The sequence below is a fragment of the Vulpes vulpes genome, chromosome 1 (assembly GCF_048418805.1).
Source record: "Vulpes vulpes isolate BD-2025 chromosome 1, VulVul3, whole genome shotgun sequence".
Taxonomy (NCBI): Eukaryota; Metazoa; Chordata; class Mammalia; order Carnivora; family Canidae; genus Vulpes; species Vulpes vulpes.
Window position 1 is genome coordinate 97,405,668 of NC_132780.1, and position 18,866 is coordinate 97,424,533.

Genomic DNA, 18,866 nt, shown 5'->3' on the forward strand with positions numbered 1-18,866 from the left:
ATGGATGCAAAAATTCTCAGCAAAACACTAGCAAATAAAATTCAGCAGTATATTAAAAGAATCATTCACCACAATCTAGTGGGATTTAATTACTGGATTGCAAGGGTGGTTCAACACTCACAAATCAATGTGATACACCATATTAATAAAACAAACGATAAGAACCATATGATCTGTCAATAGATGCAGAAAAACCATTCAACAAAATACAGCACTCTTTCTTGGGAAAAACAAAAAACAAAAACCAAAAAACCTCTCTGCAAGGTAGAGATAGAAGGAATATACCTCAGCATCATAAAGGCCATATACCAAAGATCCACAGCCAATATGCTCAGTGGGGAAAAACTGAGAGTCTTTCCCCTACACTCAGAAACAAGAATGTCCACTCTCACCATTTCAATTTAACATAGTACTAGAAGTCTTGGCCTCAGTAACCAGACAACAAAAATAAATATAAGGGATCCAAATAGGCAAGGAAGAAACCAAACTTTCACTATATGCAGACCACAGGATACTCTTATGTAGAAAACCTAAAAGACTCCACCAAAAAAATTTCTAGAAGCCAAACATGAATTTGGAAGAGCTGCAGGATATAAAATTAATGTGCAGAAATATGTGGCATTTCTATATAACAATAATGAGGCAGCAGAAAGAAAAAATATGGAATCAATCCCAAAAACAATAAGACACGTAGGATTAAGCCTAACCAAAGAGGTGAATGACCTGTACTGTAAATACTATAAAACACTGATGAAAGAAATTGAAGAGGACTCAAACAAAACAGAAAGACATTTCATGGTCACGAATTAGACCAAATATTGTTAAAAAGGCTATACTGCTCAAAGCAATCTGCACGTTTAATGTGATCCCCATCAACATAGCAATAGCATTTTTCACAGAGCTGGAACAAATAATCCTAAAATTTGTATGGAACCACGAAAGACTGAAAATAGCCAGAGCAGTGTTGAAAAAGAAAACCAAAGCTGGGGGCATCACAATTTCAGACTTCAAGTTATATCACAGAGCTCTAGTGATCAGAAGAGTATGGTGTAGGCACAAGAAGTAGACACGCAGATCAATAGAACAGAATGGAAAACCAAAATGAGATATGAACTGATAACTCTATGTTCAATTACTTCTCAAGAAAGCAGGAAAGACTTATCCAATGGTCAAAAGACAGTCTCTTCAGCAAATGGTGTTGGGAAAACTAGACAGCCACATGCAGAAGAATGAAATTGGACCAGTTTCTTACACCATATATAAAAAATAAATTCAGAATGGATTAAAGACCTGAAACCATTAAAAAAAAAAAAAAAAGGAAGTAATGTGTTTGACATTGGCTATTGGATCTTCTTTCTAGATATACCTCTAGGGCAAGGGAAACAAAAGCAAAAATAAGCTATTGGGACTTCATCAAGATAAAAAGGTTCTGCACAGTGAAGGAAACAACCAAAGCTAAAAGACAACATACAAAATGAGAGAAGATATTTGTAAATGACAAATCCAATACAGAGTTAGTACACAAAATATAAATCTCAGCATCCAAGACACGAATAATCCAATTGAAAATGGGCAGAAGACATGAATGGACATTGTTTCTAACAAGACATCCAGATGGCCACCAGACACACGGAAAGACACTCAGCATCACCCATCATCAGGGAAATGCAAATCGAAACCACAAGGAGACATCACCTGACACCTGTCAGAATGGCTAAAATCAACAACACAAGAAACAACAGGTATTGGTGAGGATGGGGAGAAAGGGGAGCTCTCCTGCACTGCCGATAGGCATGCGATCAGGTGCAGCCACTGTGGAAAACAGTGTGGAGGGTCCTCAAGAAGTTAATAATAGAGCTACCCTATGATTCAGGAATTGCACAATTGGCATTTACCCAGAGGATACAAAAGCACAGATTTGAAGGGGGACATACACTCCAATATTTATAGCAGCATTATCAACAATAGCCCAACCATGGAAGCAGCCAAAATATCCATCAACAGATGAATGGATAAAGGAGATGTGGTAAATATACATATTGGTCATCAGAAAGGATGAAACGATGCCATTTACAACCTAAAAAGAATTATGCTAACTGAAATAAGTCAGAGAAATACAAACACCATACGATTGCATTCATGGATGTTAAGAAACAACACAAACTGGCAAAGGGTAGGGGGAATGAGAGAAGCAAACCAAGAAACATACTCAACCACAGAGAATAAACTAGTAAATACCAGAGGAAGGTGGGGGGGGATGAGGATGACGGAGGGCACCTGTGGTGAGTATCAGGCGTTGTAGCCAAGGGTTAATCACTACGTTGTACAACTGAAACTATATTATACTGTGTTAACACACAGGAATTCAAGTAAAACCTTAAAATAACGATTGGTAGTATTGATGAAAAGGGTGCACCTTAAGAGATAAAAACAGAAAGTATTTAGGGCCGCAAATCCCCTCCTTATCCCAGCTCAGGAGATGCCTGCCATGGCTATTCTCACCCCAGCAGAGGCCTAGAGTTCCATCCTCTGGAGAGGCCTCTGAATGGATGGATGCCAGGCACATATCCTACCCAAAACTTAAAAAAAAAAAACCACTTAAAACTAACCCATTGAAGATACTGGGAGTCCCAGTGCCAGGACATGACCAGATCCAATCTCTACCTATACAAACAATAACTCCAACCCTAATCTTAATTAACTTTCACCTAGCCTAACACTAGACCTATCACTAACTGAAAACCAAACACTAACCACTAGCCCTTAATCCATTCACCTAACCCTGCCTCCAATCCTACCCCTACCCCCACCCCCTAGTCCTAACCTATAACCCTAGCCCCACCCCCTACCCCGACCCCCTAGTCCTTAACCCTAACCCTCTAGTCCTAACCTCTAACCCCAACCCCACCCCCTAATCCTAACTCCTAGTCCTTAACAGTAACCCTACCTGTGGGACCCAGGAAATTTAACAAAAATCCCCTACCCCGGACAAGCAGAGCAGGACTGACTCCACTTTGTGCTGCCCCCGCCACCTCCCCTATGACCCCCACATGACCCGCTTATGGCTTAAGGCGCTGCCCCACTAGTCGGCCTGGGCACACCCTAGTCGGAAATCGGCCCCTAACAGCGCACCCTGCTCCGTGCCGCCAAGACTGCGCGATTCTGACCACAGCTACAGGCCCGCTCCAGGGGATCCTATGAAGTAAGGGGTGATTCCGCGGCCGCCTGCGTGTGGACCGACGCGACTGTGCAACTTTCTGCGGGTCCCACGGGCCACTGGCCCCCGTGAAGCTGCTGCGCCTCTTAGTCTCGGGGTCCAAGTCCCTGCTCCGCTGTGTCGGGGCCCTTGGAGCCAAGCCCGAGCTTGTAATGAACCCTCGTGTGTTTGCTCGGTGTCGGCCCCTCGGCGGTTTCTCGGATTCGCGACCTTGGGCACAACACTACCCCCACCTCCTAACCCCCTAACCTTGAACCCTAACCCTAACCCCTACCCCACCCATCCTAACCCTAACCCATAGCGAGGGAGGGACAGCCTGTCTCAACAGGTGTGGAGACACCACGGAAAGGGCCTGCGCTGCAGATGTCCCCGAATGTCGCCGCCCAGCAGCGCTCTCCTCCGAGTTACAGCCCAGGCCCCGCAGGTGTGGAGGAGCCTGGTTCCTGGGGACGCCCGCCAAGACCAGCGCCGCTGCCCGCACCGCCGCGCCCGACCTTCCGCGGCGGCGTCCTCCGGAGGCCCCCTCCAGGTCCCCTCCCGAGGCTCCCCTCCAGGTCCCCTCCCGAGGCCTCCCCGTCCAGGTCCCCTCCCGAGGCTCCCTTCCAGGTCTCCTCCCGAGGGCTCTCCTCCAGGTCCCCTCCCGAGGCCCCCCCAGGTCCCCTCCCGAGGCCCCCCCCCAGGTCCCCTCCCGAGGCCCCCCCCAGGTCCCCTCCCGAGGCCTCCTCCTCCAGGTCCCCTCCCGAGGCCCCCCCAGGTCCCCTCCCGAGGGCTCTCCTCCAGGTCCCCTCCCGAGGCCCCCCCAGGTCCCCTCCCGAGGCCCCCCCCAGGTCCCCTCCCGAGGGCTCTCCTCCAGGTCCCCTCCCGAGGGCTCTCCTCCAGGTCCCCTCCCGAGGCCCCCCCAGGTCCCCTCCCGAGGGCTCTCCTCCAGGTCCCCTCCCGAGGCCCCCCCAGGTCCCCTCCCGAGGCCCCCCCCAGGTCCCCTCCCGAGGCCTCCTCCTCCAGGTCCCCTCCCGAGGCCTCCTCCTCCAAGTCCCCTCCCGAGGCCCCCCCAGGTCCCCTCCCGAGGCCCCCCCCAGGTCCCCTCCCGAGGCCCCCCCAGGTACCCTCCCGAGGCCTCCTCCTCCAGGTCCCCTCCCGAGGCCCCCCTCCGAGGCGAGGCGGGGCGGGGCGGCCAGAGGCAGGTCCTGGCGTCGGGAGGGCGGGGCAGAGACCGGGCACTGGTAGGAGCCTCAGCCGCGCCCCGAGGGCTGCACCCGTCGGCGGGAGGCTCGGCGGCGCTGGCCGGACCCGGGGTCGCTTTCCGGGCACGACGCTAAACGGAGCCAAGTTATTTCAGGTGACTCGAGGCTAGGAGCCCCAGGCGCTCGGCGCGGCGGTGGCCCGGGTCACGCCCACGGGGGGAGCAGCGCCCGCGGCGCGCAGGGACCGCCGCCTCCCGCCCGCCGGCCGCGCCGCAGGGCTCAGGGCAGAGTCCGGGGCTCCGCTCCGGGCACCGGGCCGCAGCGGACGCGCTGGTACTTCCCCGAGCGAGAGCCGCTGGAGCCCGCCCCTTCCGCTCCAGCTCGGAACGGAGAGTCGGAGCACCGCGTTTCCGGACCGACCTTGTCGGCAGTTACTTCCGCCCGGGGGCTGCAGTACCCGAGCCCCTTTGGCAGCGACCCGGAAAGGCACTTCCGGGGTGTGTTGCCCAGGCGCCGGCCGGGTCGGGCTGGAGGGACGACGTCCCGGGGTCGTCGTCTCCCCCTTTGTGGGGCCGCGATGTCGGGGCTCAGCTACCCAGAGATGGAGGGCTGTCGTGACCTGCTCGGCCTCCTGGACAACGAGGATATCCTGGCCCTGTGCGACACCATCACCAACCGCCTGGTGCAGCCTGAGGACCGCCAAGGTAACGCGGCCTCCTCTCGCCGAGGCGGACGCTCCTCCCCAGGCTCGCTCGGGCGCCGCCGGCGGGACCGGAGCAGAGGAGGTGCGGGCCCTGGGCGGGGGGCGGCCGGGTCCCGTCCGCTCTCGCCCGCCGCCCGGCCCGCAGCGCGCACCTTCGGGCGGCCGGGAAGCGCCGGAGCCCTGGGGACTGGGGGCGGCCCGGGGGTGGGGGTGGGGGTGAGGGTGGGAGAGGGGGGCGGGGACTGGGGGTCGGGGGGGGTGGGGCGGGGGGCGGGGACTGGGGTGGGGGTAGGGGTGGGGCGGGGGCTGGGGTGGGGGTGGGAGAGGGGGGCGGGGACTGGGGTGGGGGTGGGAGAGGGGTCGGGACTGGGGGGCGGGGTAGGGCTGGGGCTGGGGGCGGGGCGGAAAGGCGCGGCTTCCAGATTTGATCTTGGAAGGCCCAGCAGAGGGGTCAGTGTTGGGGAATTTACAGTGGGCGGAGTCTTGTCAGAATTTCTGGGAAAGCAAGGTGTTTCCGTTCTCCTTTCCGCCTGAGCTGAGGCGTCAGCTGCTGTGCCCGGAGTCTAGGAGCTTGGGCAGGGTACCGTAAGCAGTGGAGCCTCGTAGGCCAAACACCTGTTGTGATCAAAGACCTGGTAGTTTGAGTCCAGTTTTCTTCAGATACGATTCTGTGTAGTCGGAATACATTACTTTCGGAGCCAGATTTAAAGGGTTATTAATATTCATTAATAAAAATGTAATCAGGAAGCGTGTTTATTTCACTTGGCATACCATCTGGACAGTTTTGTTTTAAATTTGCTGAATTTTACTTTGAAATGTGAAAACTCCAGACTCCTATGTTAGTAACTTAAAAAGCATGATCTGTATTTCTCTGCTTTTAAGTTGCATATACATTTTTGCCATTTAAGAAAATAATTCATATGAGACTTTTTATTATTTCTTCAAACCTTAAAAGAAATTTCTAAAAATTTAGAATGCAGATACTTTTAGACTTAATATAGTTCTTAAAGGTTTATGTGTTTCACATGCTAATCACCACCTAAGAGTTATTGTGAGTTTAAGTTTAAAATTGTAATACCTAAAAATGTTGGATTTAATTGATGGTGGTTCTAAAAGTAAATAAAAAGAGACTTCCCAGTGTAGAAACGTTAAATGATTTGGAGAGATACTTCTTAGAGAAGAAGAAAATAATCAGTAAGCATATGAACCAGTAACAATCTGGTTGTTTATTAACAACAATCCCTTTGTTTATTATGAAAAGGTAACCTCTTTAAGAAGCAATGCAAGAAAACCAAAAGACAGTGTTGTTTTTGTTTTGTTTTGCTTTTTTTTCCCTTTAATCTACCAGAGTGGCCAAAAAGTAAACACATAAACTTCAAGTGATGGTGATCATGCAAAGCAGCTCTTTGACAAGTACCGGAGAGGTGTAAATTAGAACTTTGGAAAGCAAGTTTGACGTTATCTCCAAAAATGGAATATTTGCTTACTTTTGGGCTTATGTTCTGGACCTGACCTTTCAAGCTTCAATGTGCCTGTGAATCAATAATCCCTCAGGGATCTTATGAAAATGCAGATTGTGATTCAGTAGTTTCAGGGTGAGCCGAGAAATTCAACATTTCTAACAAGCTCTCAGATGATCCTTATGCTGCTTGGCCTTCTGTGCATTGGGAGACATTTATGAAAATGTTCAAAGAACAGTATTTTAATTGGGCACAACCAATAAAAATCTATACACAGAAGGATAGATACCTTGTGGTGTAGTCTTATAATTCACTGCAATATAGGTAAATGCATTACCAGTGAAAAAAATTAGCTAGAGCCACATATATCCACGGATTAATGTCAAACAACATTAAGTGAAAGGCTGACCATGAAAGAATATATACATAGAGAGAGAAATGGATTGGATTTACAGAGTGTTCAAAAAGTACCAAACTATTGTTTAGGAGTTCATAGTTCTACTGTGTAACATAAAGAAAAGCAAGGGAATGATAAATGACATTTAGGATAGCAGCTACCTCTAAGGTGGGTGAGTCGAGAGAGGGAATAGTATTAAGTAGGGAGGGTTAAAATGAGGGCCTCAAAGATACTAGTAATATCTTAGGTCTTAAGCTATGTGGTGTGTACATGAGAGTTCATTTTTTTGCTATTGTGTACTTCATGCATGTTAAAAACTTTGATCTGTTGTTAAACATAACACTTTTTTAAATTAAAAAAAGAATACAAGTCTTAGTTCTGTCACTTCTTAGAAGCGTGATTGTTGATACCTCATATACCCTCAGTTGTCATTATCTACAGTATAAGGAGATTAAACGTCTTTGAGTATCTAAACTGCTGTAATTTTACCTATATTATGGATTATAAATGTATTTAGGTCCATTGGCCTTCTTAGAAACAAAACTGGCTCAATTTTTTTTTTCTTATGAAACATGTCATTCTTTAAAAGAAAATGCAAAAATTTTAATACCTTATGAGAAGTGAAAGGAGAAGAGGTAAGTAAGTTTAGGGAACTTTAAAGCATAGAGAAAATTTTTTCGTAAATCCAAACCATGACAACTCACTTCCCGGGTTTTTAAAAATTGCCATCTCATGCAAGAACAATAATGCTGTGACAAGAATTTATAAATATTATTTGATAGGATTTCTGCTGACGCTGGACAGATTTACAAGCAATTTATGATTTGTTACTAATCTTTATAATTTCCTTCTAGATGCCATTCGTGCAATATTAGTATACAGTCAAAATGTAGAAGAACTTTTGAGGCGTAAGAAAGTCCACCGAGAAGTCATATTTAAGTACTTGGCAACACAGGGGGTTATTGTACCTCCAGCTACTGAAAAACACAATCTTATTCAGCATGCAAAGGATTACTGGGAAAAGCAATTACAACCGAAATTGAAGGAAACACCAGAGCCAGTTAAAACAGAGGACATTAAACTGTTTCAACAGGTAAAATAACTTATAGTTATACCCTAAATCATAGTTCTGTGTAAACTCTTTAGATAATCTAACATCTGTGGGAACATGGCTAATAATATTTTGGTTTTTATAATTTAGCTTTACTTCATATCCTTTGCATCCTAAAAGAAGACCAGTAAAGCACCTAAAAGAAAGAAAATATTTCTGACATTTAGTAATAAATATAAAATGCTGTATTGATTTGTGAGGAAAAAAAATATTTTTATCACTTTATCAAATGAGGACTATTGGATTTGTAAGGCAAGCAAATAGACCGCAGGATCCATTTAATTTTAATTTAGCTTCTAGTTCTGTGTAATATTAAAAAGAATGCTATCGTAAGCCCTTTCTCATTTTTGAGGATTTTCTTTGGTATTAAATTGTAAAAATTCCATGAGAGAAACTTAAATATTTTTTACATTTGATTCATTTTAAGCTAGTTAAAAACATCTTGTAGTAACTTCCTCCAGCTGACATTGTCTGTTTCTATTTCTTTGTATCCACTGCACATTTTAGATTTTGTGTGATAATTTAGGTAAGTGTTCGATTGTATGAACTCTAGGTAATTTGCAAACTTTAAACTACATACTTTGAATTAATAAAGTTTTACAGTGAGATGCATTTCCTTTCACATCAGGAAGGGATCTTTAAAGAGCTTGCTTAATTTGCTAAAGAGAATGTTGACTCTGAAATCATACAGATGTGACTTCAAAAAGGGTCTGCTGGTGTATATTGGTGTGAACTTGAGCAAAGAACTGGACTTTCCTGAGCCTGTTTATTTATAAAGCAGGCATAATATGATAGTATTTATGTCACAAGGTTTGTGAAGATAGAAGGAAATAGTTTCTATTTTTGCAATAACGTTTCTCTTTAAGAAAAGGAGAGTGAACAGTATAAAATTAATTCCAATCATAAAAAATAACATTTCAATCATACTAAAACCCTGTTTAAAGTTAGTAAAAAATGCTTGTTAACAACTTTATTTTAGTGTAGTTTATATGCAACATGGTGTATCCATTTAAAGCGTATGGTTTGAAGGTTTTGATAGACATTGTGAAACCACTCCCGCAATCAAGAGAAAATGCTTATGTAAATCATTGTTGACTGGTCATGCTGATATTTTGAGAGGCTTTGTTAAACCTTAATTTCTGGCAGCCTGGGTGATTCAGCGGTTTAGTGTTGCTTTCAGCCCAGGGCGTGATCCTGGGGTCCTAGGATCGAGTCCCCCGTCGGGCTCCCTGCATGGAGCCTGCTTCTCCCTCTGCCTGGGACTCTGCCTCTCTCTCTCTGTGTCTCTTGTGGATAAATAAATAAAATCTTAAAAAACAAACAAACAAACAAACCCTTAATTTTGTAGCTGAATTTTCGGATGTTTATGTAGGGAGATTCTAAAATGATTTTTTCCCCTTTTTGGAAAGACCATTTATTGTGTATGATGTGTTCAGTGAGTTCACTTGTAGTTTGCTCAGCTTCTGCTATACTCCGTATATTAAAACTAGGTCTAAAACAGGCCAGATAGAAAAAAAAGCTAAAGAGAACTAACCATGGTTTTGTTTGATATTTATCTTAATCAGCAGGAAAAAGAAGATAAAAAAGCTGAAAAAGTTGATTTTCGTCGATTAGGAGAAGAATTCTGTCACTGGTTCTTTGAACTTCTTAATTCTCAGAATCCTTTTCTGGGACCACCTCAAGATGAATGGGGGCCTCAGCACTTCTGGCATGATGTCAAGCTTAGGTTTTATTATAATACCTCTGAACAAAATGTGATAGACTACTGTGGAGCAGAAATTGTGAGCCTTCGTCTGCTGTCACTAGTGAAAGAAGAATATCTTTTTCTCAGTCCTAACCTAGATTCCCGTGGACTGAAATGTGCTTCTTCTCCCCATGGTCTAGTTATGGTTGGAGTTGCTGGGACTGTCCACCGAGAGAACACTTGTTTGGGCATTTTTGAACAAATTTTTGGACTCATACGCTGCCCCTTTGTGGAAAATACTTGGAAAATCAAATTTATCAACCTGAGAATTATTGGAGAGGCTTCTCTTGCTCCTGGAACATTGATGAAACCAGCTATTACATTTGAATCCAGTGATCTAGAGGCCTTTTATAATGTAATTACTTTATGTGGTACCAAGGAAGTACGACTTAACGTGAAGCAGGCATTGGATAGTGGAACTGGAGACCAAGCTTAATGCAGTGGACATGAGACATTGTTGAACAAGAGTTTACCCAACCCTCTAAAGCACTAAGTATTGTATGTTAGTCTAAAAAACCTTCTCTACAAAAACTCTTCCAAATAGCACATTAGTAATGTCTAAGTGATTTCAGGTGCGAGGATTGACATATTTTACTTGAAATATCTTTTTTGACAACAGACTAAACATGTTATGTGATACTTGCCTCTTTCTACCTGAGTTGCAAATGTTCTGAGAGCTAATGCAGTTCATCAAATTAATCCCACTTGAGATGGTATAACTAACAGTGTGCCTTAGAAACCAGGTAATATTTTCATTTTACTTAGTGAATATTCTGCTAATATCTGTACTTTTTAGGTGGGAAAGGTTTAATGTAAACTCAAAGTTATTTTTAGGAAACGTGAGTGACATTCTAATGCAAGAAGTCCAATAATTTAGCAGGTGGAGAAAAATTTACTTTGCCTTTTTAAAATTCAAGGAACATTTTTTCATAGTTATCTATAGATGTCCAAGCTAAATATCTTAAAATCTGCAATATTTTCTGAACTCTTTGGGGCAGTGATAGATGCTATTCTCAAAACAGACCTTTTTCTTATCTAAGGCTTCAGCTAATAGTTTTATAGAGCATTTACTGTAATACCATATAAATGAAACATACTGTTGAATTTTTTAAAAAACTGTGCCCAGTTCCTAATTTAAATGAATTATTGTTTTCCTCTTGGTCTTGGAAGAGGTGACCAAGAAACTCCAAAAAACAAAAAATACACACAAATTTATAATGTGGGCATATCATTATATCTTATAATTGTATCATTCCTGTATCATAAAATTAATAGGATTTTTCACCTCTAAATTGTTCTACTAGGTTTGAATTACAGGGTTAAGTTGCCAAATTAATTACATAGTTGCTTTAGAGTTTAAATTCTTCTCACTTGGCAGCTACTTGCTGATCTTGGATTTAGTTGGTAATTTTAATTTACAAAAATTCCATATGGAAAAAAATTCAGCTGGGAATTGTGATGATGTTTTGTACATGTTAATTTTTACCTTTAACTCTTTACGTGATCATCTAGGGTAACAAGAATTTTGGAAGCAGAAGGAAGAAACTGATCTTTTTTGTTATTTTAATGCCATGCCTTTTATGAGGAGTACAAAATGACACATCCTAAAATAAGAACTTAATAAGGGAGGGAAATTCCTGTTGTCTGCTAAAAGAATAGTATATTGTTTAGACTTGAAGTCAGGTAATTGTTTTTTTCCTTCAAGTATAGAGTGTTATTATAAAATGTACTCAATAAATATCCTAAGTAAAGGATAAAAATTATTCCCATCTGTTTTCTTGTGGTATGGATAAGTACTGCAGAAAGATTTCTACGGATGCTCAGGATGAGCAGAAGTTGCCTCTGACTACCTTTAGTATTGACTTTTTGAATTCGTGTAATGTTCAAGTAGGGCTGCAATCTTTGTGTGTTCTTTTTAATATATTTTTTTTAATTTTTATTTATTTATGATAGTCACAGAGAGAGAGAGAGAGGCAGAGACACAGGCGGAGGGAGAAGCAGGCTCCATGCACCGGGAGCCCGATGTGGGATTCGATCCCGGGTCTCCAGGATCGCGCCCTGGGCCAAAAGCACGCGCCGAACCGCTGCGCCACCCAGGGATCCCTTTGTGTGTTCTTTTAACCAACATTAGAAATTTGAAATCTTCCTGATAAACTCTCTTGAGAATTGGAACTGTGTTTTATTTTCTGTGAATCCCCACACCTGGGCAACACAATAGGACCTAATGTTTAACTGAATAGGTGAAAGAATGAGCAAAAGAAGCTTACATACTGTATAAAAGACTTTTCTTTGGCTCTTACCAGTGACGGTGTTTTGAACTTCCCTGTTTGAATTTCATATGTGAATACACAGAAACTTGTAGGCTCCAAGCTAACAGATGTAATTTTCTTTTAAAATTTACTAAATTTAAAAGCCCAAGGGGGTCAGAATGGGATAAACTGGAAGGCCATAACCATTATAGAGGAAGTATATACTTTTCTGTTCAGAGAAGGAAGACCTGGAGGAATTGTAATTTATTCATAAAGCTTGATCAGGTTTTTGAGAAGGTCCAGAAGCACAGTGCCAATTTAACTCTGCTTTTGCTACCATCCACTTGTTTTGTATGTCTTAGAGAATGGCACAGACCCCGGTTTTAGGTCCTTTTTGCTTAATTTCACATTCAGCTGGTATTTTGAAAGTTGTTGGAGTCCAGTAATAAAGAATACAACACTACACAGAATTCATAGTAATTGAACGGTCAAACTGAGGGGTAGCTGGGCTTCATTTACTATAGAGTGATTTGCAATAGCCCAATAATAGTGCATACATCAAGTGTCTGTCCTTGTTAAAATAAGGGTCTTAAAGTAATAGTTACATTGGGATGTTGTATTATTACCTAGAATGCCAAAAACAAATTTTCTGAGTCTAATTGACTAAAAAATACCAAATAATACCAAAAAAGCTATTCTTTTATGAGATCAACTTACAAGTGGCCAGCACACTTTGTTCCCGTGTTTTCAGAAAGGTAATATTCTCAAACTAAGAGAAGGCTACTTACCAATGCTGTAAGAAATTGTAATGGCAACAGAAAGGGGTTTAAAGAATAGTGGTTTAATTTAAAAAATAATCAACAATATTGTGTTTTAACAAAATGGCTCTTTTATGGCTAGTTAGGGATGATAAAATGATAATGATAAAATGATAAAAATGAATGAAAACCATACTCAAATGTTTTTATTAATTAGTATCTGTATTCACAAGTTTAGGTGCTCCTTTCCTCATTGGTTCTTAATTTGGGCTATGAGGAGTGGTCCTGTATCTTTTGAAAAATGAGAGCTATGTTCTTTGTGCCTGGAAAAAAAAAAAAAACGGTTTGCATTTGGTATTACAATTTTTGCATTATTTCAGTGAGTTTATGGACTTCCCTAAAGCACATCTAAATCCCTAAATCCTGTAAGGATCCTTATAGTCCATGTTAAAGTCCTGCCAATAATAGTTATATTTACCTAACTCAACTAGTCTTCGATCTTAAAATTATTTTTAGGAAATTGTGTGCCCTTGCTGGAGTCCCTAAGCTAGAGGACTAAATCTTTATGAATGAAAGGATAATATCTATGAAATCTGTTGGCTTATGATAGTTGTTAACTTGTGGATTTTGTTTTTAAGAGATGTTAGATACTAAGACAAAACCTACTGAAATACTGTCAAGTGAAACAAAAATCAGAATTCATTTTATTTTGGCAAGATAAATTTAATGAAAAATAACATACCTTAGGGAAAGTGTGAGAGAAAAATCTGAAAAAGTTTTTAAAAAGTTTTTAAAAAGTTTCTTGGGGTCCTTGGGTGGCTCAGTCAGTTGAGCATCTGACTCTTGATTTTTGTTCAGGTCATGGTCTCAGGGTCATGAGATTGAACCACAAGTCAGGCTCCATTCTCCCTCTGACCCTCCCCCTGCTCTCTTCCTTGCTGTCTCTCAAATAAAATCTTAAAAAGAATTATCTAGATCTTTACAAAAACTTTAGCCTAAGATGTTAATTTTGTAATGATTGTATACTGCTAATTGTTGAGCTAAATTTGTTTCTGAGTTAGATGTCTCAAGGTGAGAACTACTGTAGGTCCTTATTTTTAGGGTATGGTTATATCTTTTTGTGTGGGTCAGGAAAAAAGAATACTTAATTGAAAATTTAGATTAGCTGTTTAACAGGCCACTTCAGAGTTGGAAGGAAAATATTTTAGAACTGTATTAGAATGCAGTAAATCTTCTTAGTTTTATTCTAGTTTGAAACTTTTCAGTAGTCATTCAGTAAAACATTAGTGTATTTTTTTTAAAGATTATGTTTATGTATTCATGAGAGATAGAGAGAGAGAGAGAGGCATAGACACAAGCAGAGGGAGAAGCAGGCTCCATGCAGGGAGCCTGACGTGGGACTCGAGGGACTAGATCCTGGGACTCCAGGATCACGCCCTGGGCAGAAGGCAGGTGCTAAACTGCTGAGCCACCCAGGGATCCCAGTAAAACATTAATATTAAAATGAAGTATTAACTCTCCTGTGAGATATAATGTACCCCCCAAAAATTAAACCATAAACTCCAGAATTGTGTTAGTCGTGAAATGTTAATAGAATCACTGGCCTAGAATTTGGTACCTCCTGGTCTCTATTCCTAGTAGTGCCCAGTATATCCCTTCATAGTCATTTAGTGAGGGTTCTTTGGTTAGCAGTTTTCATCTTCAGTTTTTTAGACAACCTAAATTAGTTACATTTGAATTAGTGAATTTAAGAATTGAAAGAATCCACTGCTGCACACCATTTAGTTTCACATTTGCATTAAATCTTTTCCATCTCCTACAATATTGATGGTATCTCATTTAATTGTTCTCAAATTGCTACATGTAAGCTACTACTGCCTCCCTAAATAAATGGCAAATTGCTAGAACTGATGATTCTTTTCTATAAGAAATTTTAAAAAATTGTATAATTAACATACAGTGTTATATTTCAGATGTACACTGTAGTGATTCAGCAGTTCTGCACAGTGCTCAGTGCTCATCACAATAAATGTACTCTTAATCCTTTTCACCTATTTCACTCATGCGGTTTTTGATTAATCCTTTTGACTGTCTTCAGTATGAAGATCATTTGCTGGCTCTGATTTCCAAAGCAAAGATGCCTTTAATCTCTATCATTTATCTAAATACAGAGTAGGAATGTTAGTGCACACCATATCCTCTTGTAATTATACTTCTTACGTTGCTTGCTGATTGAAAACCACTTGAAAAGATACAGAATGCTCCTGTATGATGATAATATAAAAAGGAATAGAGGCAATTGGAATATATAAAAATATATGTAAAAATTTACATGAAATTTCTTGAATGCAGTGCCTCATCACAATCTCTAGTCCTCTTCCCTTACTGTGGTACTTTTACTTTTCAGCCTCATAAATAGTCTGTTTCATACTTGAATTCCTTGCCATGCCCCGATGTCACATATCTACAGTATTGCTTTCTATTTCAGCTGCTGCTGTAATTAGAATTTCTTTACCTAAATAATACTTCTTTGCTTTAATATTTTTATATAACATTAAAATTTCCTTAAAATTTCCATCATATCCTCCATGCTCAGAACTTTCAGTGGCATTGCATTACCTCCAAAATAAAGTCCAGATTTATTAATCTGGCTTTCATCACCATCTAGGTTTGATTTCACTCATTTTCATGCATTGTTTGGTCCAGCCAACATCTGCCATTAAGTAGTCTTAGTATCTGTCCTGTGCTTACTTAGCCTTCTACTTTTATTGCCAAGTATAGACAGTCCCTGACTTAGCCTGGTTTGACTTAAGAGTTTTCAGCTTTACAAAGGTGTGAAATTGAAACGCATTCAGTAGAAACTACTTTTTTAAGTTTTAAGTAATCCCTACACCCCACATTGAACTCCTGACCCCAAGAGTAGGAGTCACATGCTCTTCCGACCAAGCCAGCCAGGCGCCTCAATAGAAACCATGCTTTGAAGTTTGGATTTTGGTCTTCTCACAGGCTAGAGAATGGGGGGGACAATACTTCTAGGTGCTTGGCAACAGCAGGGAGCTGCATGTCCCAGTTAGCCATGCAGTCACAAGGGTAAACAACCAATATACTTAAAATCATTTGGTATCCATATGGTCATTCCTGTTTTCACTTCCCTTACAGTATTTAATAAGTTACATGAGATATTCAACACCTTATTTACTATAAAATAGGTTTTGTGTTAGATGATTTTGCCCTTCTACTGTAGGCTAATATAAGTGTTCTGAGCACATTTAAGGTAGGATAGGCAAAGATAAGGTGTTCAATAGGTCCTAATCTCTTAAATGCATTTTCAACTTGGTATTTTCAACTTATGTTGGGTTTATTGGGATGTAACCCCATTGTAAGCCAAAGTAGGTCTGTATACAAGATAGTGAAATTTAGCTTTTTCGCAACGGGTTTGCCGCCAGAACACAGGTGTCGTGAAAACCATCGCTAAACCTAAACCAAAATGGGAAAGGAAAAGACTCACATCAACATCGTCGTCATTGGATGCGTAGATTCGGGAAAGTCTACCACTACTGGCCATCTGATCTACAAATGTGGTGGGATCGACAAATCGATCCCAACTATCGAAAAATTTGAGAAGGAGGCTGCTGAGATGGGAAAAGACTCCTTCAAGTATGCTTGGGTCTTGGATGAACTGAAAGCTGAATGTGAACGTGGTATCACCATCGATATCTCCCTGTGGAAATTCGAGACCAGCATGTATTATGTGACCATCATTGATGCCCCAGGACACAGAGACTTTATCAAAAACATGATTACAGGCACATCTCAGGCTGACTGTGCTGTCCTGATTGTTGCTGCTGGTGTTGGTGAATTTGAAGCAGATATCTCCAAGAATGGGCAGACCTGTAGGCATGCCCTTCTGGCTTACACAGTGGGTGTAAAACAACTAATTGTTGGTGTTAACAAAATGGATTCCACTGAACCACCCTACAGCCAGAAGAGATAAGAGGAAATCATTAATGAAGTCAGCACCTACATTAAGAAAATGGGCTACAACCCTGACACAGTAGCATTTGTGCCAATTTCTGGTTGGAATGGTGACAACATGCTGGAGCCAAGTTCTAACATGCCTTGTTTCAAGGGATGGAAAGTCACCCGTTAAGATGGGAATGCCAGCGGAACCACACTGCTTGAAGCCCTGGATTGCATTCTGCCACCAACTCATCCAACTGATAAGCCCTTGCGCCTGCCTCTCCAAGACGTCTACAAAATTGGTGGTATTGGTACTGTCCCAGTGGGTCGAGTGGAGACTGGTGTTCTTAAGCCTGGCATGGTGGTCGCCTTTGCTCCAGTCAGTGTTACAACTGAAGTAAAGTCTGTTGAAATGAACCATGAAGCTTTGAGTGAGGCTCTTCCTGGGGACAATGTGGGCTTCAATGTCTAGAACGTATCTGTCAAAGATGTTTGTCGTGGCAACGTGGCTGGTGACAGCAAAAATGACCCACCAAAGGAAGCAGCTGGCTTCATGGTTCAGGTGATTATCCTGAACCATCCAGGCCAAATCAGTGCTGGATATGCACCTGTGCTGGATTGTCACACAGCTCACATTGAAGGAAAAGATAGATCATTGTTCTGGAAAGAAGCTGGAAGACGGTCCCAAGTTCTTGAAATCTGGGGATGCTGCCATTGTTGATATGGTTGTGTGTTGAGAGCTTCTCTGACTATCCTCCTCTGGGCCGTTTTGCTGTTCGTAACATGAGACAGACGGTTGCTGTGGGTGTCATCAAAGCAGTGGACAAGAAGGCAGCTGGAGCTGGCAAAGTCACCAAGTCTGCCCAGAAAGCTCAGAAGGCTAAATGAATACCTGCCACCCCAGTCTTAATCAGTAGTAGAAGAACTGTTTGTGTCAATTGGCCATTTAAGTTTAATAGTAAAAGACTAGTTAATGATAACAATGCATCGTAAAACCTTCAGAAGGAAAGGAGAATGTTTTGTGGACCATTTGTTTTCTTTTTTTTTTTTTTTTTTTTTTTTTGTGCGTGTGTGGCAGTTTTAAGTTATTAGTTTTTAAAATCAGTACTTTTTAATGGAAACAACTTGACCAAAAATCTGTCACGGAATTTTGAGACCCATTAAAACAAAAGTTTAATGAGAAAAAAGATAGTGAAATTTAATTTTTTGTTTGTTGCAGTCTGATATTACAGAATTAAAAGGGCTATGATTGAAATGGTTTAAAAACTGGAAATTTCTTTGTCAGGTGTTTTTTTTCTCTTGTATTATGTATTTAAAATAAATTTTCTCTAGCTTTTTGCATGGCTGCTTACTTTTTATCTTTTAGGATTTGTTTTAAATATTTTATCTTCTGTAAGTGGATCCTGTTGTTAATATCTATGAGTACCTTTTTTTTTTTTCAATCCTAGCACTTTAAATATTAATTTACTAACTTGTTAATTTCCCCCACTAGATTTTAAACTAAAAGCAGAAACTATAGCTGTTTGGCTTTCATTTCCATTGCTTTGCACAGAGACTAAGTATTCAAATAATTATTTATTAAAGATATAAATAAGGGAACAAATGATACTTTTTCAGAGCCTTATATATTCCTAGTCCTTTGCCGGTCTGTAAAACAATGCCTAGCATATGTATTAGGTCCTCAGTAAATACTTGTTTATTTATTTATATTTTTTTAAATACTTGTTTAATGCATAAAGCCAAAGTTATCTTCCTGAATAATGATGTATGAGCTCTAATACAATCAACAATAATCTGGTAGATAGAATTATTAAAGTTTCATTATGCTTTTGTAAAAGATGAGGCCCTAAATGTTAAGTAATGTGCTGAAGTTCACATAGTTTTGTTATGTGGGTTTATCTCCCTATTTTTTGTTGTGTGTGTGTGTGTGTGTGTGTGTGTGTTGGGGTGGAGGAGGTGTGGGTGGGGTATGATTTAATTTTTAAACTATGAAGCCAATGTTTTTTCCTTTCACTTTATTTCTTGTCTGATTACTGCTACTACATTATTTTGAAAGAATTTAAACTCTGGTTCTCATTTTCTTCAC

At 41.4% G+C, this 18,866-nt stretch overlaps 1 protein-coding gene and 1 pseudogene across 1 annotated transcript; both read left to right on the top strand.

The window, feature by feature from the left end:
• Positions 1-4,516: 4,516 nt before the first annotated feature.
• C1H3orf38 (chromosome 1 C3orf38 homolog) lies at positions 4,517-14,874 on the top strand. The gene is made up of 3 exons (XM_025989892.2): positions 4,517-5,102; positions 7,813-8,051; positions 9,635-14,874. The coding sequence occupies exons 1-3, from the start codon at positions 4,976-4,978 to the stop codon at positions 10,247-10,249; spliced, it is 981 nt and encodes a 326-aa protein (XP_025845677.1). The 5' UTR covers positions 4,517-4,975; the 3' UTR covers positions 10,250-14,874.
• Positions 14,875-16,178: 1,304 nt separating this feature from the next.
• Positions 16,179-17,799, top strand: LOC140593941 (elongation factor 1-alpha 1 pseudogene; annotated as a pseudogene).
• The last annotated feature ends 1,067 nt before the right edge of the window (positions 17,800-18,866 follow it).